Below are 21,373 nucleotides of genomic sequence, written 5' to 3'. Positions count from 1 at the left end.
TGTAGGCTTGGTTTGTAACCCATTGGAAAGGTTCCCATTGACTTTAATAGGCATTCGGCGCCGCTCTGCGCCACGTCCCACATCGAGGGCCGGTCAGGGCTGCGGCTGACTTGCACAGAACGTGCAGAGATCAGGGAATGCAACAAGATCGTCAGACTTGGGGGTTTAGGAGTAGATTACGTCTTTGGAATTTGATCCAGATAGTTAAAAAGTAAATACACACTTTTCTTGAGATTTGTGTTGCTCTAGGACCTGTGAACAAGCACAGGCCTGTGATTCTGTGTAATAGGAAACTCCCGCAAACAAAACTAATTTGGGGTCATTCTGGTTTCAAGTGAAACGGTGGGAAATGGGAAAAAAATCCCTTTTTTCCAGTGGGATTCCGATAACACAATTCACTCTAACCCTTGGCATCCACCTCACCCGCAGCAGCACTCAGACTCCTGTTCTTACCATGCGTCGGGAGCCACAGTAACCCTCCATGTCCGCACTTCCACAGCAAAACCCTGAAGCAGTTTGACTTCTATTGGCTGGCAGAGAAGAGGTTTAAGCTTGCACTTGCTGCAGACCAAGCGCGCTCGTACAGAAACAGTTACACAAAGCTACAATTTGCTAAGCTGCAGCGATTTCATTGCAAATTTGAACCTTTGTCATCAAAAGATTATCCTATCTAGGAATAAACGCTGTTCTCAACCCTTGTACGCCACTGGGGTAATCTTAGCCTGTACCCAAAACAAACAAAAAAGGTAATTTGCACAATTTTTAAAAAATTTTGGTTGGTTTGTTTAAGTTAAGCAGCTTACAGTTAGAGTGCTTTCTCCCTGGTTTAGAGGCAGGAGCGTGGCTTCAGAGGATGGGCAGGTAAAGCTGTGTGCAAATCCCAAAGTGGCAACTTCTGTGGAAACACGTATGTCTTGGAGTCTGGAGGAATGAAGCAAGTCAAGGCGGTGCTGGGGCAGCAGAGGAAATTATGCTAATCCAAACTACAAGGGAGGTGCCATGTTACGCAGCCGGATGCGAAGCGTAGTATTCGTTTTTTCATGAACGCACTCCCTGTAACCTGGTTACTTAAGAGATTTCACTCCGCACTATTACTTAAGCTCACAGTCACTCCACGCTTTGAGATTAATCTGCACAATAAACACAACAATGACAAACAGAATTGGGGGCATCAGGGACAAATAGGGATATTTGGGTTTTTTTCAGAGATATTACACGTGCCGTTCGAGAGTTGGAAAGTTTCAAATGAATCTTGCCAAAAATCCTCAAGATAAGTGCTACTGAAACAGCAAATACAGATGAGTGTGGCATCACGTACTATCAGCTCACCTGAGCTATTCATCTTTAATAAATACATAAATAAAAACAATGGTGAAGCTCAGCTTGGTATTGTGACAGTACCCAGGAAAAGTACACGTATGCTACCCCAAGAAAGCATATCTGTCAAAATATCAGTGGCTAAAATATACAGGCTTTACTTTTCAAAGCTACCCAAGAGCTTTGAAAACTCAGTTCCCATTAAATTTATCTTCCAGATGGCTTTCCAGATCCCAGCCTCAAGTTTGCAGTGACATATACCACATTTTCTAAAAGCCTTTGGATAGCCTCCTGATAAAAAGCATACAGTGTTATTTGACTTTTAGAGCAGAGGACTTGGGGTTATGTCATCAGTGCTCATTTCTGACTTAAGGCATGATACTGAACAAGTCACCAGCTCCCTTTTTCTGAGCATAATCAGCCATTTACTGTTAGGAAAACTACCTGCCCCACTGGGACAATCTGAGACTTCATTAAATGTTTACGAACAGTTTCAGAATAGGTACAAATCTACATAAAAGCAAAGATAGTTTCCATATAAGCACTGGTTAAACATAGACCCTAGAGACACCTACTAATGGCACCATACTGGCAGGTAACATCAGTATGATGCAGCAGCAGAGAAATATCAGATGGGAAGAAAAGATCCCTCAAGATGACTTTCAGAAGTGGAATAATGGAGGTGACATTAAGTTTTACAGCCTAAATACACGTTCCTACAGACTGATTGGAAGTCTGGTATACCTTAGGACTCAAAGGAAGGATAACAACCTCAGCAGAGCCATCGATTACTGCTGAATTATGAGCCCTCAGCATGACAAAGCCATGAAAAGTGCAGAAGATATTTCTAGAGAAAGGCATTTCTAGAAAGATAACGTCAATGTATAACGTACTGTTATCACCCCAGATAAAATTTAGCACAAGGCATCACTGATCTGGAAAGATCAGACAAGCACAGAAGCAGCTGACTAGGATAAGAGCAGATGAATCGGTGAGCGCATCTCCCAAGAGAAATTTAAAAGACAGTTCGGTCTAGCAAAGGTAGAGTGGATACGATCTCTCATAAACTCTTCAAAGACAGAAAAAAAGCTGCTAAAACTTGGCAGCAACGTTTGCTCAAGAACAAATAGACGTGCACTGCTCATGAGTAAATTCAGACTGGAAGCTGGGGGGGCAGGAAATAAAATAATCAAGTCCCAAAGGACAATGTTCTAGGCTTATCTACCATTATGGGTAGAAAGAGCAAAATAGGAACTGTTGCACCTATGTAACATCGGGCCTTCGACAGTACGGGTCCAGTAACTTCAACCCTGTGCGACAAAGCCCATCACAGGTCCATACACCTTCAGTACTACAGAACGGTGGGACAGACATTCTTGGAGAAGAGTGCTATACTTCCCAAAATGAACAAGTTGATCTTATATTGTATAAATGTTTCCTTTCCATAACAGATTGTAGTGTTTACTTTAATTCACCCTAATTATCATCATCTTATCCCGCCATTAACCTAAGCCTTCCAAATTAAACTGAATTATCTGACGCATTGATACACTTGTCTTTGATTTGACCTGCAGCAATGCAATTTGGGCTACAGCTGGAATCGTTACTTCACTGCTTATTCCCTTTCAAGGGATATATTCTGATGTATAAATGATGTATAAATTTCTGATTTGATAAGGTACTTGTGCTCTATTTAATATATCCTTCTCTGGTTTTCAGTGTAATAATACACCCAGTATCCATAATGCTCAAGACAGCACTCGCATTTTTTACCATCGTCTTTAATGCAGAAAATTCATTTGTATCCTTCTACAGGCAAAATAATTCCAGATGAATTTAAGGACACAAGAAAGAGATTGGCACGTAGCTTACAGCATTGGGACATAGCTAGGGATTAGCAACAACAGGACTTTCTGCCCTGAGCTCAGACTCCACTAACCAGTGGCGAGGGATTCATGGTTCTGCAAGGATGTAGGTCATGCCAGAGGGGACACACAAAGTCCTGCAGGAGCCTGGAGGCAATTAAAAGCAGTGATGCAGCTGAGCATCACCACAGGCAGTGAAAAGGGACTTCCCCTGAGACTGGAAATCGCAGGCAAGAACCATCTATTCATCTTCCATGTCTCTGACAAGAAGGGATGACTTGGTTATAAAGCCTTTAAAATGCAATGCGTCACTTCTCAAAAGAGGTCACTGGTTACTGAAATTTTGCTGAAGTATTTAATAAAGAGAAAACCCTTGAATAACAAATATGAATTCCTTTAATCATACTGTATCTGATTCTTCAAGTAATTACATTTGGGGTACCTAACAGTACAAATAGGTAATTCTCATATGCAGAGTAGAGGCAATACTGGCCAACAAGACATCCCCTGCTAAAAAAGCCCCACTGAAGTTTATTTCCCAGACCAGAAAAGAGTTAATTGTTAGCCAGCAACAAAAGATCCCCAACATTTGCAGAACTGCCTGTATATTCTTTGTTCAAGGAGAAGAAAGTGCCATGCAGGTTCATTGAGGAGCGGGCTGGAGGAACTTCTCACAAAGTACCAGCTCGGGAGAAATCCACCCATAAGTGGGTATAGAGACTCTATAGCCTGACTGGTGCAGGCTATCCCCCAGTTGCAGACTCCTTCACTGTTAATGCCACACAAGTTACAACAGCTTGATCACCATCAACTTTTATATTAAACACATAAGGTGAGTCTTAAACGCTACAAGCTGACAGTGCAGTGGTAGATAATACACCATGGAAGTACTGGAGATCCAAATCAAACCCGACACAGAAAGATACCCAAATTGTGCCAGTTGTAACTAGCTCGCCCCTCACCTGTGGAGCATGGGAGGTTGGCAGGGCACAGTGGCCCGCCTCTCGCCCAGCAATGCTGCCCTTCTCCCACTAGCAAAGCCAGCTGAGCTGCCATAGGTAGTGGATCAAGTGGTACTTTGTGGATCCCACCACAGGTCAGATTATGATGAGACAGCTACCTAAAGAGGATGAAAAACAGGCAACACCTTGCACCACAAAGTTGAAATATCTCAGGTACAGGTTCTACCTGACCTCCAGAACAGATCAGATCAGTCAGGTAAGAAGGGAGACCACAAGAGCAACTTCTGCACCACCCATAATCCTGCAAAACATTGCCAAAGCCTTGCCCAGAGTGATAATGCTGCAGCACCGAGGTGGGATCATAAGAGAATCAACTGGTTTCTGCCCTCGGTATTACAACATGCACTTGAACTGCTCTGATCTTACCCCTCCCATCATTAAGTTTCTAGTTAGTTAAAACCTACACAGTCCCTCCCAAATCATGTGGGAAAGGGCAACCTTCGGTCACCCCCAGAGAGGGAGGAAGCCCAGATTAGGCAGAACATCACAAGTATTTTTTTCTTGAGCTCATCAGATGAGGGTCGTCATTTTAACTGGATCAGCTCAACGATGCTGTCCTGTCCATTCTTTGTAAATGAAAGCTGGACGAACCAGCATGTGAGCTTTAAATTGGCAGAGGTATTAATTTCAAATCAATAGGAAATACAAAAATATCAATAGGCATTTAAGAGTGAAATATTAATTACTTTTCAAAAGGTGCAGTACACAAATTTCTTGATGCCTTTACAAATAGAAATAAGCCAATAACATGATTTCATAACATTTATAAATGACTAAGTTAATTAACAGGGAATCTTCAGAGAGATGATGAAGGAAATGTAGAAGAACCTTGTCTGACACTATTTGAAATTCTCAAAGGAAGGAAGGGACTTCTTAAAAAAAGATTAATTACAAGTTTTTTTGCTTTACCTTGATATAATTTCTGTTTACATATTTAAGCCGGTTTTGACCTTCAAAATTCTGGCAAAGAACAATTTTCATTAAACCATCTCAGTGAAGGAAGTTGGCAGTTCCTCATCTTGTCTCTGAGGTTAACTGAGAATATTAATAATTTAGCAGGCATGGTCAAACAAAATATGTGTAAGTCCTATCCAAAGCAACCTTTAATTTATCAAAGTAGACACAGCAAGGGTTGATGTATAGCAAGCTCTTCTCCCGTTAGGTCCGATTCCTTTCTGGGGTTTGGCTGGAGGCTCCCGAATGAAATAATTCCACCAAAGGTGCTGTCTCTCTCTAAGGGTGCCCTCCCTTCACTCCGAGCATAACGATAGCAGCTCTTCACCATCCTTTGGCAATGCACAGGTATCATCAACCAAGAAAACTCCATAACTCTCTTGAAGATGGTACAAAATTTAACAATAGTAATATGACTGTGGCTTCCCTTTCTTCTAAGTTTTATTATTTCAGTGTCCTTTTTTCTGTGAAACTCTCTTGCTCTTTGCAGCCTGGTTCAACACGGTCACCCACTTGCCTGGCTGAGCTATGAATACACGTATACGCAGTTTGGCAAGCAGGAGGAACGTGCTCTGTCTCGTCGTTGGCACACGTATGGTACCAAGACAAAGAGGAAAGCATATTAGAGATAAATACTCATTTTAAGAACAATATTTTCATGACAGAGCTATTTTTAATAATACAGTAAAAAGGGAACTACGCTGGGACATCAATTGGTCAAGAATCAATTAAATATCATTTTTTTTCTACAGAGGCAAATTAAGTTTGCCCCACAAAATGAAATTACAACTATTGTATATGACATTCTAACACAAAGTGACACGTGTCCTAAAACATGAGATTGTATCACATTAACTAATACAGTATTTAAGAGAGTATCAAGAACTCCTCTATAGAAAGTATTTCCATAAAACTAAAATGAATTTGGGTAGATGTAAAGGAAAAATATTACAAAAACAAGTCGCGACCTAGAAAATGTGTGGTAGTGGATGACTGAAGACACCCAGTCTATTGAGATGTTCATGAGGTGGAGAAATACTGAGGCAAGAGAATATTAAGAAAGACAAATCAAGAACCAGGAATTAGAAGTTAAGCCAGAAAAATTCACAGAGAAATAAGGCACAAATTGAGCAGCCAGGGTAGTTACCCACTGGAATAAACTACCAACGGAAAAGATGGATTTAACATTTTGATGCTTTTTCAAGACTGCCTGTTTTTGTAAGCAGCATGCTGCGGTCCCGCCAAGGTTTCTCTTCAAAGGAGCAATCGAGCGGAGCTTTCTGACGCGTTCTGCAGGGGACCACACCATCTCATCGATGGTGTCACCAGCAGCGCACCACAGCCTGCAGTCTTTCCACCCACCTTTAGGCATGTAACTCGACAGCAACTTCTCAAGAACTGCACTTAGATCACAGAATTTTGAAATAGCTCTTTCTTTCCGAGATCAACAGGTGGCTGTTTTTCATACAGTAAATGGAAAAAGGGAGTCCCAGAAGGCAATTTAAAGTCATAAATCAGTATAATCTGTCAAAGTGCCTAATGCTTTCCATTGTTTATCCGATGGAAATGACAATCCAAACTTAGGCACCGCAATTAGGTGGGAAAATTCCAGGCCACTAAGCCTCTGAAAAAGCAGGGGATCCTCTATTTTGAGAAACGAACATTTTTAAGAGATACTGCTGAAAGATCTGCCTATCCCATCTTACCTCTTTGAGACCTTCATATAAGAGTAAAATTTTCTTTGCTACAATCTATGCTTTGGCACAGCAAGAAAAAAAGAGAAAACGCTGCTATGTGAAGTCCCTGAACTGCAAAGTCTGCCTTACGGTGACAGCAGTACTACCAGATCTCCTAAGGAAATGCTCTAGCTCTGTGTCACTTAGCTCCAAGAATAACAAGCAGGTATTTCACTTCAGAACCCTGCTGACAACTTGCAAGGCAGGAATTGTGAAACGCTTCCATCTCCTTACCTTTAAGGCAAGCACAGGAGACTGCCTCCCACTTGCAGAAGGAACAGAAAGGAAGACCAGTAAAGCAGACAGGGCTGGCTAAGGAAGATTATCAATTTGTGGGATTACATGGCATAGACAGATTTATACAGAATAACAGTACATTACATCTGTAAACATACAGCTGTGTGACTGCACTAGATAGAGGTCCCCGGCTGCAGAAGAAAACGCTGATTATTCTACCTATTAAAGGTTAAATTCTCGGCACATAAGAGTGATTGGACTTTTTTAAATTAATAAAACTTCTCACTGATTGAAACCTCAAATGCCAGTCAAACTGCATTGAGATTTTGCTATTTGGCTACTGACTTCATCCAAATTGCACGTATTGGTTTCCTGTGGGAAGGTGAAAAGGCCTACGTGACCCCTCCACAACCTGTTCCCAGGCTTCCCGCACCATCAGACATAGCGTCCTCCGCCGCATCTGGCTGCTGCCGAGTGGATCGCCGTTACTTTTTAAGTTTAGGAAAGCCACAGAGTGGATGTTGCATATATTTACCAATGTGACAATAAACCACCTTTGTTGGATGAGTTGCCTTTAGGGGACTATACCTAAAGAAAAGACACCCTCTAGGTTGTCCTACCCTATCCTAACAAGGGTAACCAACCTCCCTAAGGAGGGTGGTTCCTTGCACCGTGCTCCAAAGCAGAGGTGATGCTACACCATCACCTTCATCCCTGCTAAGCCCCAAATTCTACATCCTCGATTGCTTATTCCTGTAAGAATGGGCAGTGAAATGCAGAATTTAACAGCGTACATTGGTCCTGGAGGCATGAAAGTCCTTGCAAACGCAAAGAAACCAGCAATTGTCAAGGCATTTTAAGATACAATGCAGGGGGGGGAAATGTAAAATACTACTTTCAGGAGTTTTAGTTTTTCATAATCTAAGACTCTTCAAGAAATGGAAACACAGACCATTAACCTGGAGACAGGTGCTTTGTCCCATCCACCTTCAATCCTGCTTATTCTGAGAATTATTCTTTACAAGGCACCTCCATAAATGCTGCAGAGGACTCCGTACGGAAAGGGAAAAATATGGCGCACCAAAATGGACTATTTTCAACTATCAGTAGGCTGATATCCTAACCTAAACATCAAGAAAAATGTCTCCAATTAAACTTCTATTCTGCTAACACAAGAAAAATGGAAAACACTTGAAAATACATTATTTTTAAAAAAACTAAACTACAATTCAGTAAGATTTCTATAAACATTTGGGAAGACTTTAAAGATGTATTTGACTATGACAGAAAGAATATGAAACTCTCCCATGTAAGCTTTTTCATTCACCTGAGTCTCATGTGGAAGGGGCTGGTACCAGTGTGATATTGGCACTGTCAGCAATATTCCCTCTACTGCTGTCCCAGTACACATTCATTAGAATCCTCCACATTCATTAGGGCGAACACCAAAGGGTGTTCACAGCCAATTCTTCTGACAATCGGCCGTTCCCATGAAATCTCTTTCTCCACTCCAAAAGCATGAAAGCTCATGCTAACGATAAAGGAGACACAAGCACCAACAGGCATAATTTCTTCTATTTCACAGGACCTTCTAGCAATTGTTATACTACAATAAAAGCTAAGGCACCCCCAGCCTCCCCCTCCCTTGGGTGTTCCGTAAATTTTCTGTGACTCTTTAATTTCAAATCAATAAAGACTAAAATTTAATATGAAAGTAGGTAGCCCGATTCATTAAAAATATATACTAATAAAGAGTTTAGTTCTGTTAAGGTTTTACTATCAATAAACAAGGAACATAACGTTGCTATTCTGCTAAATGTGGAGGAAATAATTTCCTTCGTAGGCAGTTTTCTAGTCGGAAGGCAGCACAGAAAAAATCCTTTAGGTTCAGCTTCTTCCTCTCCTCCCAGACTCACTTTCACCTCTGTTCTGATCCAGACATAATGGAACTTCGTCTGATGTCACAAGTGAGGTATTTTCATCTTTCTGATAAAAATGATGTCACATCCACAGGACTGTGATTTCACTGCAGGACTGAACAAGTGGGTATCTGATGCATAGAATGAAAGTTACTGTTCAAACACAAACAGCAGAAATAATTGCAAAAGTAAAGCAAATGAACAGTCAAGTAAATTAATTCCTTTTTGAATCACTGTTCCTGTTTTCCAAGTCCAAATGATTCTCCTTTCCTATTTAGGAAGCCTGAGGGGATGAAAAAGCATCCAAGATGGTGAAATTAAAAATTAGCTACTGAGCATGAAACATGCAATGATTGCACTTCATAACATTTTTATTGCCTCAGTGTTGTATGAATCACTTCACAGTTCCACACTGTTACGATGAAAAAAATGACACCCATAAAGTCTAAGCAATTGATGTTATGACTTCATCAACCCGAGACTAAAGGCATGCACAGACTGATGAATATTTTCAAGAACAGTGAGAAAACTACCACCTCCTTCTGAAGAAGCACAAGTTTCATCTTTGCACCTTTCTGAGGCGTGGCCATTCTCACACCAGAAGATGGAATATCGAAATAATCCTCAGCATAGCTCCATGTGACATTTTTAAAGGTCTGCAAATTCTGGAAGTGTGAAGCTGAATTATCTTTACAATTTCACTAAATCCAAAAAAAGTTAAATTTATTGCTACTTAAAACTTCCAAGAGGACAATAGTCTATGCTAAAAACAACAAAGCAGCATCGTAGTATTCTATCAGATACAGCATCAAAGGTACGGTGCAAAGAAGCAACCTCCCACAGGGAGATTGTACCTTCTTTTGACAGTCATGCTCGATAGCTAACCAAATGCAACCTTAAATTCCTTCTACTTACAGTTCAACTTTAACATGACTAAATAAGTATTTTAGTCTATCTGTATTAAAAAAAAAAACAACTCCCACCTCTGTAAAGCACCACTAAATACAAACCTGTTCTGTAACAGCAGAACCTAACAATTTGTTTTTTCTCTCTAACAAATGCTAGCTTTCTTTTTTTAATTGAGTGGCTAGACATCTTCACTGAGGGATTAAAATCTCTGCTAGGATTCTTTCCTTTAATATAATAGGAATTTCATTTAGATTTATAATAGGAAGCTCATTTCCCTTATAAAATCATTAATAGAAAATAAAGCCCTTTTTGTTAACTCTAATCTTGCTTCCTTGCAAGTGTGCCAGAGGCACTTTAATATGGATCAGGTCATGAATATCACAAATTACAGCAGCAATGTGTGGCAACAAAGGATCCGATTATTCATATAACAGTAATACCTTCTTCCTTCTTTGATAAGAAAAGAAGTAAACAGTATGCACTGATGTCTCAGGACAAAAAGTCAGTTCCTCTTAAATCTCTGTTTTTCTGATACTTACAAATCCAGGTTTACATTACTTTTATGAAGTAACGGCACAGCACAAACCTTAGAATGATGAACGAGGAGTATTACAGGGTATAATAAAACCTACTTCATTTTATGTCAAAATTCTCTCCTGTTTCACATGATGTACAGGTTAAGCTAGAGTAGGAAAAAGTTAGTAGGCGCTATTTTCGCATAAAGTTTCCTATGGTAGATTCATGGCAGATGCATTATGAACAAAGCAAAACTATGGACAGGCAGGCACAATTACGGAAGAATTAATGTACCAACAAGAACAGCATTGGCCATAAATGCAGTATAACATAGTGAAATGAAATTCACAGTTAATTTATCAATCAGGTATTTCAATGCAGAAAAACACACCCCATTAGTTTGTATTTTTCCTTGGGTAATACTGGAACACACGACAATTGTAGCCCATTTCCCTACTTGAAACACACACACTGGGAAAGGCTTATATGGTCTTTATACGGGTTCATGGGGAGAGAAAAGGGAAGAGTAATGACCAAACAGAAGTGCAATCATGTTATTCATACACACCCGGTACCCATTACAGAGCCCTCCACACATTGCCCTGCAACTGCAGTGTGCAAAACTGGCTTATTATTAGCAAAAACTTATTTCCAGAAATCCAAATATTTAATTCAAGTTATAATACAATAGAGGTATATTACCTTTAATACGTCCTATTCCTTTACCATAACGCAACAAAGCTTCAGGTGACACTCACATTAAATGCCAGTTGCCCAGTCCAAAGGACACTGTATTTGCCCCCCACAATGCTACACTTCAAAGGGAACTGAACCTTTTTGTGCCACCCAAATACTCCTGTTGAACTCCGCTAAAAACTGTCTGCTGGACCTGGGCTGATAGAAACTCCATGAAGAAATGAAGGAAGACTTCCAGGATGCCTTCCCCAAAGAAAAGACTGCAATTCTGCAGCAATATGCAACATTAACATCTGATGGGACAAGTCTGTCAAGGAGAAGCCTTAGGAAGATAATGCTGGTTTTGCGGAAAGACTTAGCATCTCTGATGTTTGGGGCCAGGCTGGAGTCACAACTCTAATTAAATTCTAATCTGCTTTTCCCAGGTTTCATAAAATGCTGTCTCAAATAGGCTTATCTTCTAAGAAGTGCAGCATGATCTTCTCATTAAAGAATCTGTTACAATGAAAACACATTAGTACTAAAGCCATAAAAGACTGAGGAAATTATGGACATTTTCCCCCAAACCAGTGGATTGTCCTAATATCACTTTTAAAAAAATTGTACATTCACAAGTCTGCTTGAAAAGTGGGAACTTGCTGTTTAAGTGTTTCTTCAATGTTATCTCTATTTTGTTCTTTAATTAATAAAAGGATACATGCACTGACATTATAAACACTAATTTGCTATTTAGCATCCCAAATTAGGAAGCATAAACATTTACGCACTTCATTAAACACTACCTAAGAACACTTTGAGATTAACAGGCGACAAGCTAGGCTGTTAAATGCAATTTCAGAATACGCATAAGCCACTGTAAAAAGACACTCCTCCTCTTCCCATCCCTCTCATGAATGCTCCATGGCTCCATCCTATTGGCACCAGCCCTTATGAAATGAACCTTGGAAATCAGTGGTACCCGACACATCTGTGCAATAACAAGCGCCAGTTTAAGGGAAGGGACGGGAATGCAGGGACACGAGCAGCGAAAGGGGGGCGTATTCTTTTGGCAGCACAGCATACTTAGATTAGCAGGAGCCAATCATGAAATTGCACTTTAGAAAGCGTAAAGCGAATACTTGCGCCCTGAATTAAGACATCATTTAAGCACATGTGGCGTACAGGAAGAGACAACGTGGTGTTTTTCTCCATCTCTTCTGAAACAGGCACTAGCACGCCTCCTCCTCTCTTCCCCTCCTTCCTCCATCCCACCTCAGCCCTTTAAAGAATCCCTGCATTGCTCCTTCCAACTTATCCATGCACACAGGACACTGAAATAGGTTTAACGTTAGGGTATACCACTGCTACAGGAAGATGATAAGAAATGGCAAGTCTTTCAAAACAAGCAGCAGAATTTCTGTGGTAGAAAAGGAACAAATGTCAATACTCAGGAACAGACAGCCTGAAAGGTAGATAATCACATCTGCGAGCGTAAAACAAACGGAGGGTTTACTAAGACCACTAATATAACAAATCCTCAAAATTTATCACTAGAGGCCCTAAGTTATCTCTACAAACCTTATTCTCAAAATCCTTCATGAAACAAGATTTCAGGTTATTTTCTTTCACTTACAGACAATAGGGTATAATTCAGACAACAAATTATTCCTTATAACTTTGTATCGCAAGTCTAACTTCAGTGTAGAAAATTATTTTTAATTTAAAATTGTGCTAAAAGTGTCCACTGTTAAATTATGGACTCAGAGGAAATGGTACTAAATTTTCTATTATACATAATCTTGCCATAGTGTGACAATCTTTAAATCATTTGAAAATACAAATACACTAAAAATAGAGTGTTTCAAGAACAGTAATATGGACATCCTGAAGACCTGTGTACCATAACCAGAAATCTGGAAAGTGCCTTGGTGCCTGAAAAAGAACTGCTTTTAGATTTTTTTTTTCTTTTTTTTAAATAAATTATCATAACTTTATAATTTACAGCTTTGGGTTCTTTGTTGTTTGTTTTTTTTTTTTTTTTAAACTATGACAGCAATGGTGATCTAACTACAAGATAATAAGTGAAAAAGAAGCGTTCTTTGTGTGTTTTTGACCAAATATATTGTTAGAGATCAAAACAAAGATTTATAAAAACAAACGATTAAAATTTCAGTTCAGAAAAACACTTTGTAAAATACAATAAAACCCTTTTCAATAGCAAAGTGGATTTTGTACAGTTCTTCCTTCTAAGCAGATGTTTACTGCACCTAGATCTACTAACTCCAGTAAAACAAAATGTAGGCAAAACGGGTTGGTGTTCGCAGAATTACAACCTATATACAGAACTGCAGGTCACATACTGCAACTCATTGGAAAAACCTTTGAAAATTCATCATTTCATTGTGAGTGGACTTACAACATATCTTACATTATTGAAAAGCAGGTTACACCATAGAAAGGCTTTTGACAGAACCGCTCAAAAAATGAATCAGTTATAGGAGGAGAGTAACACTTCAAGTCAGCTTCTCCCATCAGCAAAAATGCCACACAAATCAAAAAACAACACTTAAGTAAAACACTAAGACTTTATTAAAAATCCAAAATTTATTGCAAATTGTACTTTGCACTTTCCCTCCTTTCTTCATTTTTACATGATTTATTGATATCCATGATTTTTTCACAGATGTACTTGTTGACTTTGGAGAGTCTCTGTGCAATTTCAGTTTCATCCACAGTTTCTTGTGCTATTCTATCATACAAACATTCTGGGGAGAAAAAAAAAAGGAAAGAGCCATTAGGATATTTTCAGAAAAGAATACAGCCCTGTGTTGGGCTAACTACTCAACAGACAGCACCGAGTAAGCACTGAGTAACCACTGTGATATTTTTGCAAGACAACAGCAGCTTTCATTGATTCACTGGCTGTCTTGTTAAAGACAAGATTTTTCCCAGGCTTGAATCTTTGGCATGACCAACTTCCAGTTATGCTGTGACTACATTAATAGGCTTTCTATACAGAAACAAGGCTAAATCCAGCCTTTTCCAGTGTCAGTCTTGCCTGCCTAACTCTTGTATTTGTCCATATCTCCACAGCAGATTTAGAATCTTCTCCCAGGGGAACGGTCTCACTACAACTGTTGTTATCTACAGTTCCCTGTGAGTCACTCCTACCTTCACACCTTCAAGACAGTAAGTAAATGATAATGATTAGGACGAGAAGCAGTAACCAGTAGAAGACATTAACCGATTTATTTTATTTTTTAAATCTGTACAACATACATTAATGTCTGCATCTTTATCAGACACCCTGTCCCTAGGCGTATTTTGCTTTTATTAGTAGATTATTCAGGGCAAGAGCCATCTTCTTCCATGTTTGCACAACGCACTTTGTGAACATAACTGGAATACAAAAAGCAAGCAATAGCAATAACTGCAAAAGCAATGAGGGCAATGAAAGTTGAGACAATTCTGCTCCACTGAGTCGAGAGTACAGTGCCAGAATCCTGCAGAGGTTACTGAAATCAGAGGTGGTGCAACACACCCAACTCGTCTGAGACAGGCAGGTTTGGGGTTTTTGTTTTCATAACCAGAACAGTGTATTTTGCTTGTAGGCTTCCCACGTTGATTAAACAAACTCTGCTCTGCTTTGCCTAGTAATCTATTCCAGTAGCCATTTATTGCTTCATATACAGAAAGCCAAAGAGATTATCGCTTAATTAACATGGTTTATAACATTTCTAATGCATCATATTAAAAAGTTGTGAAAATTAAGTACTATGCATGCTTTGTAGTTCATTTTGAAACCTCTCAGAAGTTTTATAAAAGGTTATTTTGCATTAACAAGGTTTATAACAGTGCTCATGCATCATATTTTTTATAATTTCTTTACTACATACTACACATTAGGGATTTTTAAGAAGCTAGAGATATCAGACACATTAAGAGCTAATGCTGTCGTTCAAAAATCCACTTCGAATAAGTTAGTCTGTGTCCACAGAATGATGACAACATCTAAACCAATATGAATTTTATGTTGTAAGATGTACTGAATATAAAATAAATAAAATTAATCAGCATGCAGCCTGATAGCTGAAATGCGGATCATCAGTAAGCTACAATTTGAAATAGGCACCTAAGAAGAGGCATGTCACTGAGAACCTGAAGAAACCCAGTGTGTTTGTAGGACATAAACTTGTACTACAACAATCTCAGGAATACTCCCAAGTTGCGGCAGATACACCTAGTAAGGTGAACTTCCAGTAAAAGACAGACTAGGTTATTAGTTTAGTCACCATGTCAAGCAAAGAATCACTTGAAAGAACTCATGCATCAACTGTGATTGTTAAGGTCAGTGTGACCCAGACAGATCCATGATAATCACAGTTTTTCCTCTTCCATCTCTTCCATTTCTGTGAGGGGCTGCAGAGATAGTAGTTTAGTAGTCACATAAGGATGCTGGTTTAGGGGCTCCAAAGAGTGATTTGGGGGTTCTGCTTTGCCTTTTGGCTTTAGAGGGGCATACAGATACCCCTTCGTATTTCTGACTGGACCAAAGATTCAAGTAAACCTCAAAAACTAACAAGGAGCTTTACTTCTTTCTGTGATGCCTGATGCAAGTCATTAGCCGTATAAACTCTAACTTCCTCGCATTTCACCACTTGTCCACTTGCTACTCATTTTTTTGTTTTGTTTTCTTCTCCGTAACATAAAAACAACTTCTTATTTGATCACTTCCAGCTTTCCAGGAAACACTGCTGGCATGATGGGGCAAGGCCTGCTAACGTTGACACAAATGCAAAGGACACAACATAGAAAATCATGGTTACGTGCTACCCCGTACCGCTGATATACAAAGTCTGTCTGCTGCTGCCTAAAACATTGGCCATGCAGTTTAAATGGTTCAAGAAGAGATTGTACAGTCTTGAGTCTAACAAAAAGGGAGTCAAAGACAAGATGAAATAAACACTGGAAAGAGGAACATGGAAAACCAGGGCATGGAACAGTAGAATACAAATGAGAGTTGAGGCTGGAAGCAAAAGTATGACAGAAAACACAGAAAAACGAGGAAATAGGGAAGAGCTGAATTGCTGGAGAGTATAAAGGTATGGAAGAGAAGAAAGGGAAGGGCCCCATCTGCCTTTCGCCATGTGCCCGTTGGACCATACTCCCAAACTCACTGTAGCCAAAACAAGGGGAGTTAAGAAGAAAGCTACTATTTAAATGGCTCAAGCAACACAGACTGGCCCTGACTGAAGTAGAGGAGGAAATTCTCACATAAGCAACCTTGCCAGCAGGGCAACCTAAAGCAACAGCCTCCAGCAGGGAAACTAGAAAGCTCTTTGCGATAGGCTAGTGAGCAATAACCCCTTTTTACTGCGTGTTTCTAAGTGCGCACCCGGGTAACCAATTCTCTTTCCCATTAGGAGCTGACAAGGGTAGCCACAGCCACAGAGTGGATTCCTTACGTGGCCAGTACATCATTACTTTGCTACATGTATAAGGATTGTACCAAAAGGTCCCAGCCAGAACTAGAAAATCAGTATGGAACAGCTTGCACTTCCACATATATTCTGAAAGCAGATTAGCAAAAAACCCCATGTCTTTTACTCATTTCTTACAAACTAAGAAAGATGACAGTACGAAGATCAGTTTCCAACCTTTCCCCACACAACACAGACACGCACACACTCAAAGAACAATCATACTTCTTACTTCCAAAACACGGTACTTGCAAGGCAGATTACAACAGCTCTTACAGAGTTCATAGTTAAGAGCACATAGCAACTAAGAACAGGAAATGCAGAATAACGAAGCTCAATCAAACAGGGAGATTTCTTTCAGCCCTACTGCAATTTAGTATGGACACAAAACCTAAAAATCCAATTTCAGTATGTATTCCATGAGGAACCGACTCAGTTCTAAATTAAAAAGAAGCCTGAAATACCAAGAGAGACAGAAATGAATGCAAAACACAAGCATGATGATACAAAAGGACTGAAATTCACTATTCATTTCAAATAAAGGAGAAGGCCTTCTCTCTCTCAAAGTACTACATACATGGACTCAGGCTTGCAGTTACTGAAAGTGTCATTTCAATTTTTCCTGCCAGATAGGTCAGTGATTTACACTTCCTGTTCAAATTCCAATTCAGGTGCAACAATTAATTTTTACTATTTCCATTTTCTCCACTTAAAAGGGTAAAACTATTCTTTCTTGTCTTTGAAGGTGTGCCTATTTTTATAGTCACAGCTATAATGGTTTCTGTGCCTCATGCCGGAGTTGGTTACATTCTGGATGAAAGAATGTGGTAAAACTACTCTCAGTCTTTTTAAAAGGAATATATGCATTTTAAAAAAATCACTATGTTATGAGTGAATTCCAGAACAACGTGTTGTTCTCCAGGCTCAGAGTCCTGTCCTGCAAGTGGTTCAAAGTGATGATCTTCTTGAACCTTACTGAAGTACAACTCTTCAGCTGTGAAGGCCTGCACTGTGCACAGCTATTGCAATGTGTTTTACTTTTCCTAGATATGTATGCACTTCACAGTGCAATAGCAATTTGAATTACAGGTTTTAATCAGTTAATTTTATATGAGCTGAAAAGAAGCATCTTTCAACTCAGTGATTAATAGTTAAACTCCAAAGCAGGAAGCAAAAGTTTTCAAATAACCTACCTCTGACAATGCTTAATTTGTGAGGTGAGAGAGGTGGCTTGGGAACGGCATCTTTCTTTTTTTTGGTTGCAACTCCTGTGACACTTCTGTTCTTGAGAACATCTGTTCCCCAAATCATAACCGCTAGATTTTTTGTATACTTTGAATCTCCTTGTGTTACTTGCAGCTGGTGCCATTTCTCCTCATCTACCCAAATTCCACTGCCAAGATGGACCTAGAAGGTAGTAATAATAACAACTTATCTACGGTATGTAGCACACAACAGTATCCAAGTGCTGTAGGAACATTAATATTAGGTACTATAATAACAGTAATTAGGGCTGAACAAATCCATTTTGCCTAATTCTGAAACTTCTCCAACTTTGTGGGTCAGGGAGTTCAAGTCAACCTCTTATATAATATAGTTCCTCTTCCTTTTTGTATTCAATTCTTCTTCCTCTCTACTTCCCCCCCCGCATAGCCTATCTCCTGAAAGACTATGGTCAGGAACAGAGATAGAAGGCAACAGTAAACACATCCAGTATTATAAAGGTATGCACAGCATATAAACAAAGCAGTTGCACCAGCCTAATTCAGGAGCAAGATGAAACATTGTCTTTAATATGAAAGCTTCCCTTTGGCTGAAACAGACTTTACGCAAAGCATATTTCGGAGGCAGTAGAGAGGGGAATACTTCCTAAGTCGTATCCTGTACCTGTTGGCAAAATTCAGCCTGATTGTTTAAAGTAACCAGAAGGGGAGAAGGGATTTTGAGAGCTCCTATTTCAATATAAGCCAAGAGAGTTTGGAAGCTTTGTAAAACTTCCAATTCTATCATGAAGTTTGCCTATCATGCACGATCAATCTGTCTAGGTGAATACTGTTTTGTGGTAAGGCAATGACCCATTGCTGCAACATCATAAACTTTCCATTATCCAGACAACGGGGAGCAGAGCTATTTCATTGTAGTAGTAAAGCAGGATAATATGGGTACTGGGAAACGCAGAGTGAAGCCATTGTAGAGTCTCCAAAAGGAAGCTGCTCGAGCCTAGTTGTGCTTATTAGACTTGCTCAGCATTGACTATGCTGGGTTGACTCCCACAGAGCTACACCATATCTCTACCCCAAGATTCCCAGCGCTCCAGACGCAAGATGAATGCAGGATGAGAATTTGAGTACTGTCCCTAGGCTGGCACTGCGTATGTTTGAGCTGATAGTTCTCCTGACAACCAGGACACTTCCAAGCAACTGCAAGGAAAATAACTCCACTAGTAATCAGCACAGGTCTGACATGAGTGCAACCAGTAAGCCCAACTGGACGCAAACGCTGGCCCTGTGCAGAACCACGGAGAATACTTTGGACTATGTATGTCCATGCTCCTAATTCCTGGAGTACAGTGCAGACACCTGAACTACCTCTGCACACAGAAAGCTTTGTTCCCATGGTGATGAACTTCATTCGGTTGGACCCACACTTGCTCATCATCCATGACATGCTAATGCGTGACCTAGCTATTCTAATTACTGATAAGAGTTCACTGCACTGGAAAGAAAGAAGATAGAACTTACTTTCACGTAATTCTGTAAAAGTGCAAAATACCAAAAATATCTATCAACTGGATTGTTATATCCAAAACTTAGGTTTCATAAAATCTGATCAAATGGAGGTTCTTTCTGTAACACTAATATTATTAAAAACTTACTGCCTCCTCACAATTAAAAAAAAAACTGTGAACAAAATTGTATGGCAAAACTGTATTAGGAGACTCTGCCTTAACTGTTTTGCTCTTAGTTTTTCATGTTTTCACTACTTTCATGTGGCATTACATAAACTGTGCCTGCTACCCATATAGATCTGAACAGCATCACCTAGGTCCCATTACATGCAATGAAAATTGGACAAAGCTACTGTAAAATTTTATATACCCATAATTTTACTGCCTGTATTCAACCAAATACCATTTTTCCTTTAAATGGAAACCTGCTTTAATTATTAATGAGGGCTATAACCTGAAGAAATTTTTTGTTACGACACCATCCTTCAAAAGGAACTAGTTGTTTAAAAACTTAAATAGAAAAATATGAATGGTTTGGCTACCAGCTACCTTATAAAAAACAAATGAAAAGTCTCACTTCCTCAAAGTATAAAACCATAAAGCAAGCTGCCTCTCCTGCAGAATCTTCTACACTGAAGGGATTCTAAGGAGCTTTTCACAAGTCCACAAGGTATTTAGATTTCGTAATGGACAGAAATGGAACTAGTAATAAGCACAACATGAACACCTCTTTTTTCCTTCCTTCCTTCTCTGTTGTCAAGCCTCTTCATAATTGCTTTAAAAAATTCACACTCTTCTGGTGCTCTCTACATATTTTGTAAGACAACTTCAATCAGAGTGAGCTGTCTGTGCTCAGAAAACAATCACGTTACAGTTATAATTCAGTTATTTCCATTTTGATCTTCGAAAAGTTATCTGTAAAAATCAGTATAAGTTACTTAGAAAGTAACTAAGATTAGGAATGTTGTGACATGCCAGATTTTGGATGTCTGTATTACATCAGTTGTAGAGACTGCTGTATTTGATCAAAAATCTGATTCCCCTCTGCCAAAATTAGGGTTTGTCTTTGCTAAAGATTGTTTAGTCTCTTAAGCTACTACACTATTCATTAGCTTTAAGTTATTTAAAAGAAAACAACAAGTTACAGCAAATATTTTTAATATTTATGTTTCAGACAATCATCTCTTCTGTGAACATGCTTCATTTATTAAAAAAAGTTATCACTGGTATGAAACACCTATGGTAACAGCAACTACGTGACAGACAGCCACAGATACAGAAATCTTATGTCTCCCTTTTGCTATTTCTAGCACTGTTACAGCAAGGAATTTAATCTGTCCATGTCTCAGTTTACCCCTCTGTGAAACAGGCTCGGTACTGTTTCCTACTACTCCCAAAGCTACGGGAAGCTTACTGTACTCGAGATTCACAAGCCATTTCCTTCTTGCTGGAAGAGCTGCCCCATGGGCCAGACCCTTGGCTTGATGAAATCAATGGGAACTTTACCCCCAATTTCAGCAACTGCAGGATCAACCTTCAAGCACAATGCCAACAGAAACAACAGCAAATTCAAAGCGATGCTCACCACCATAACTGTGCTAACACGTGCAATACATCTAAAATGTACCTCAGAAGATGAACGCTTTTTTTGTCTTTTTCTTTTTTTTTCTTCTTTTCTTTTCTTTAAATGAATGCCATAGGCTCTTTTTCGGTAACTCTGTTCTCCCTCTGGAGGAGAGAGATTTATCTGCTTTGAAAGAATCCTACTAAGATCAAATCCAATGCCACAAAGGGCAAGATTTCTAAAAAAGTATTTCAACTACTCTAGCGGTGCATGTCAATAAAGAAGTAATGAAAAAAGGCATAAATAAGGAAAACTGAAAAAAACCATCCTCCAACACTCTAAATACATTATTAGTTCACATTTCTGGCATCGGAGCTAGCTGAAGCCCCAATAAGTAGGCAAACATAACGAAAGACCAAAATTACAAAAAGAAAGTTAAAGAGATATTAAT

At 39.4% G+C, this 21,373-nt stretch overlaps 1 protein-coding gene across 8 annotated transcripts in view; it reads right to left on the bottom strand.

Moving 5' to 3' along the window:
• The window catches only part of LOC142084804 (BEN domain-containing protein 5), a 971,351-nt gene that overhangs the window by 342,665 nt on the left and 607,313 nt on the right, over nt 1–21,373 (bottom strand). For 6 of the 8 annotated variants that reach the window (XM_075155802.1, XM_075155805.1, XM_075155809.1 and 3 more), the window contains 2 exons: nt 17,824–18,037; nt 13,716–13,915 (listed from right to left, as the gene is read on the bottom strand). The exons of the other annotated variants lie outside the window; for them this stretch is intronic. In XM_075155802.1, the coding sequence (XP_075011903.1) occupies nt 13,755–13,915; nt 17,824–18,037 (375 nt within the window). In that variant the 3' untranslated portion in view covers nt 13,716–13,754. Of the gene's footprint in view, nt 1–13,715; nt 13,916–17,823; nt 18,038–21,373 lie in introns of those variants that run through there. 8 annotated transcript variants of the gene reach the window in all.

Source organism: Calonectris borealis, chromosome 8 (assembly GCF_964195595.1).
Source record: "Calonectris borealis chromosome 8, bCalBor7.hap1.2, whole genome shotgun sequence".
In the NCBI taxonomy this organism is placed as follows: Eukaryota; Metazoa; Chordata; class Aves; order Procellariiformes; family Procellariidae; genus Calonectris; species Calonectris borealis.
The sequence above is the reverse complement of the archived record's forward strand: the minus strand, read 5'-3'. Positions and strand labels throughout refer to the sequence as shown.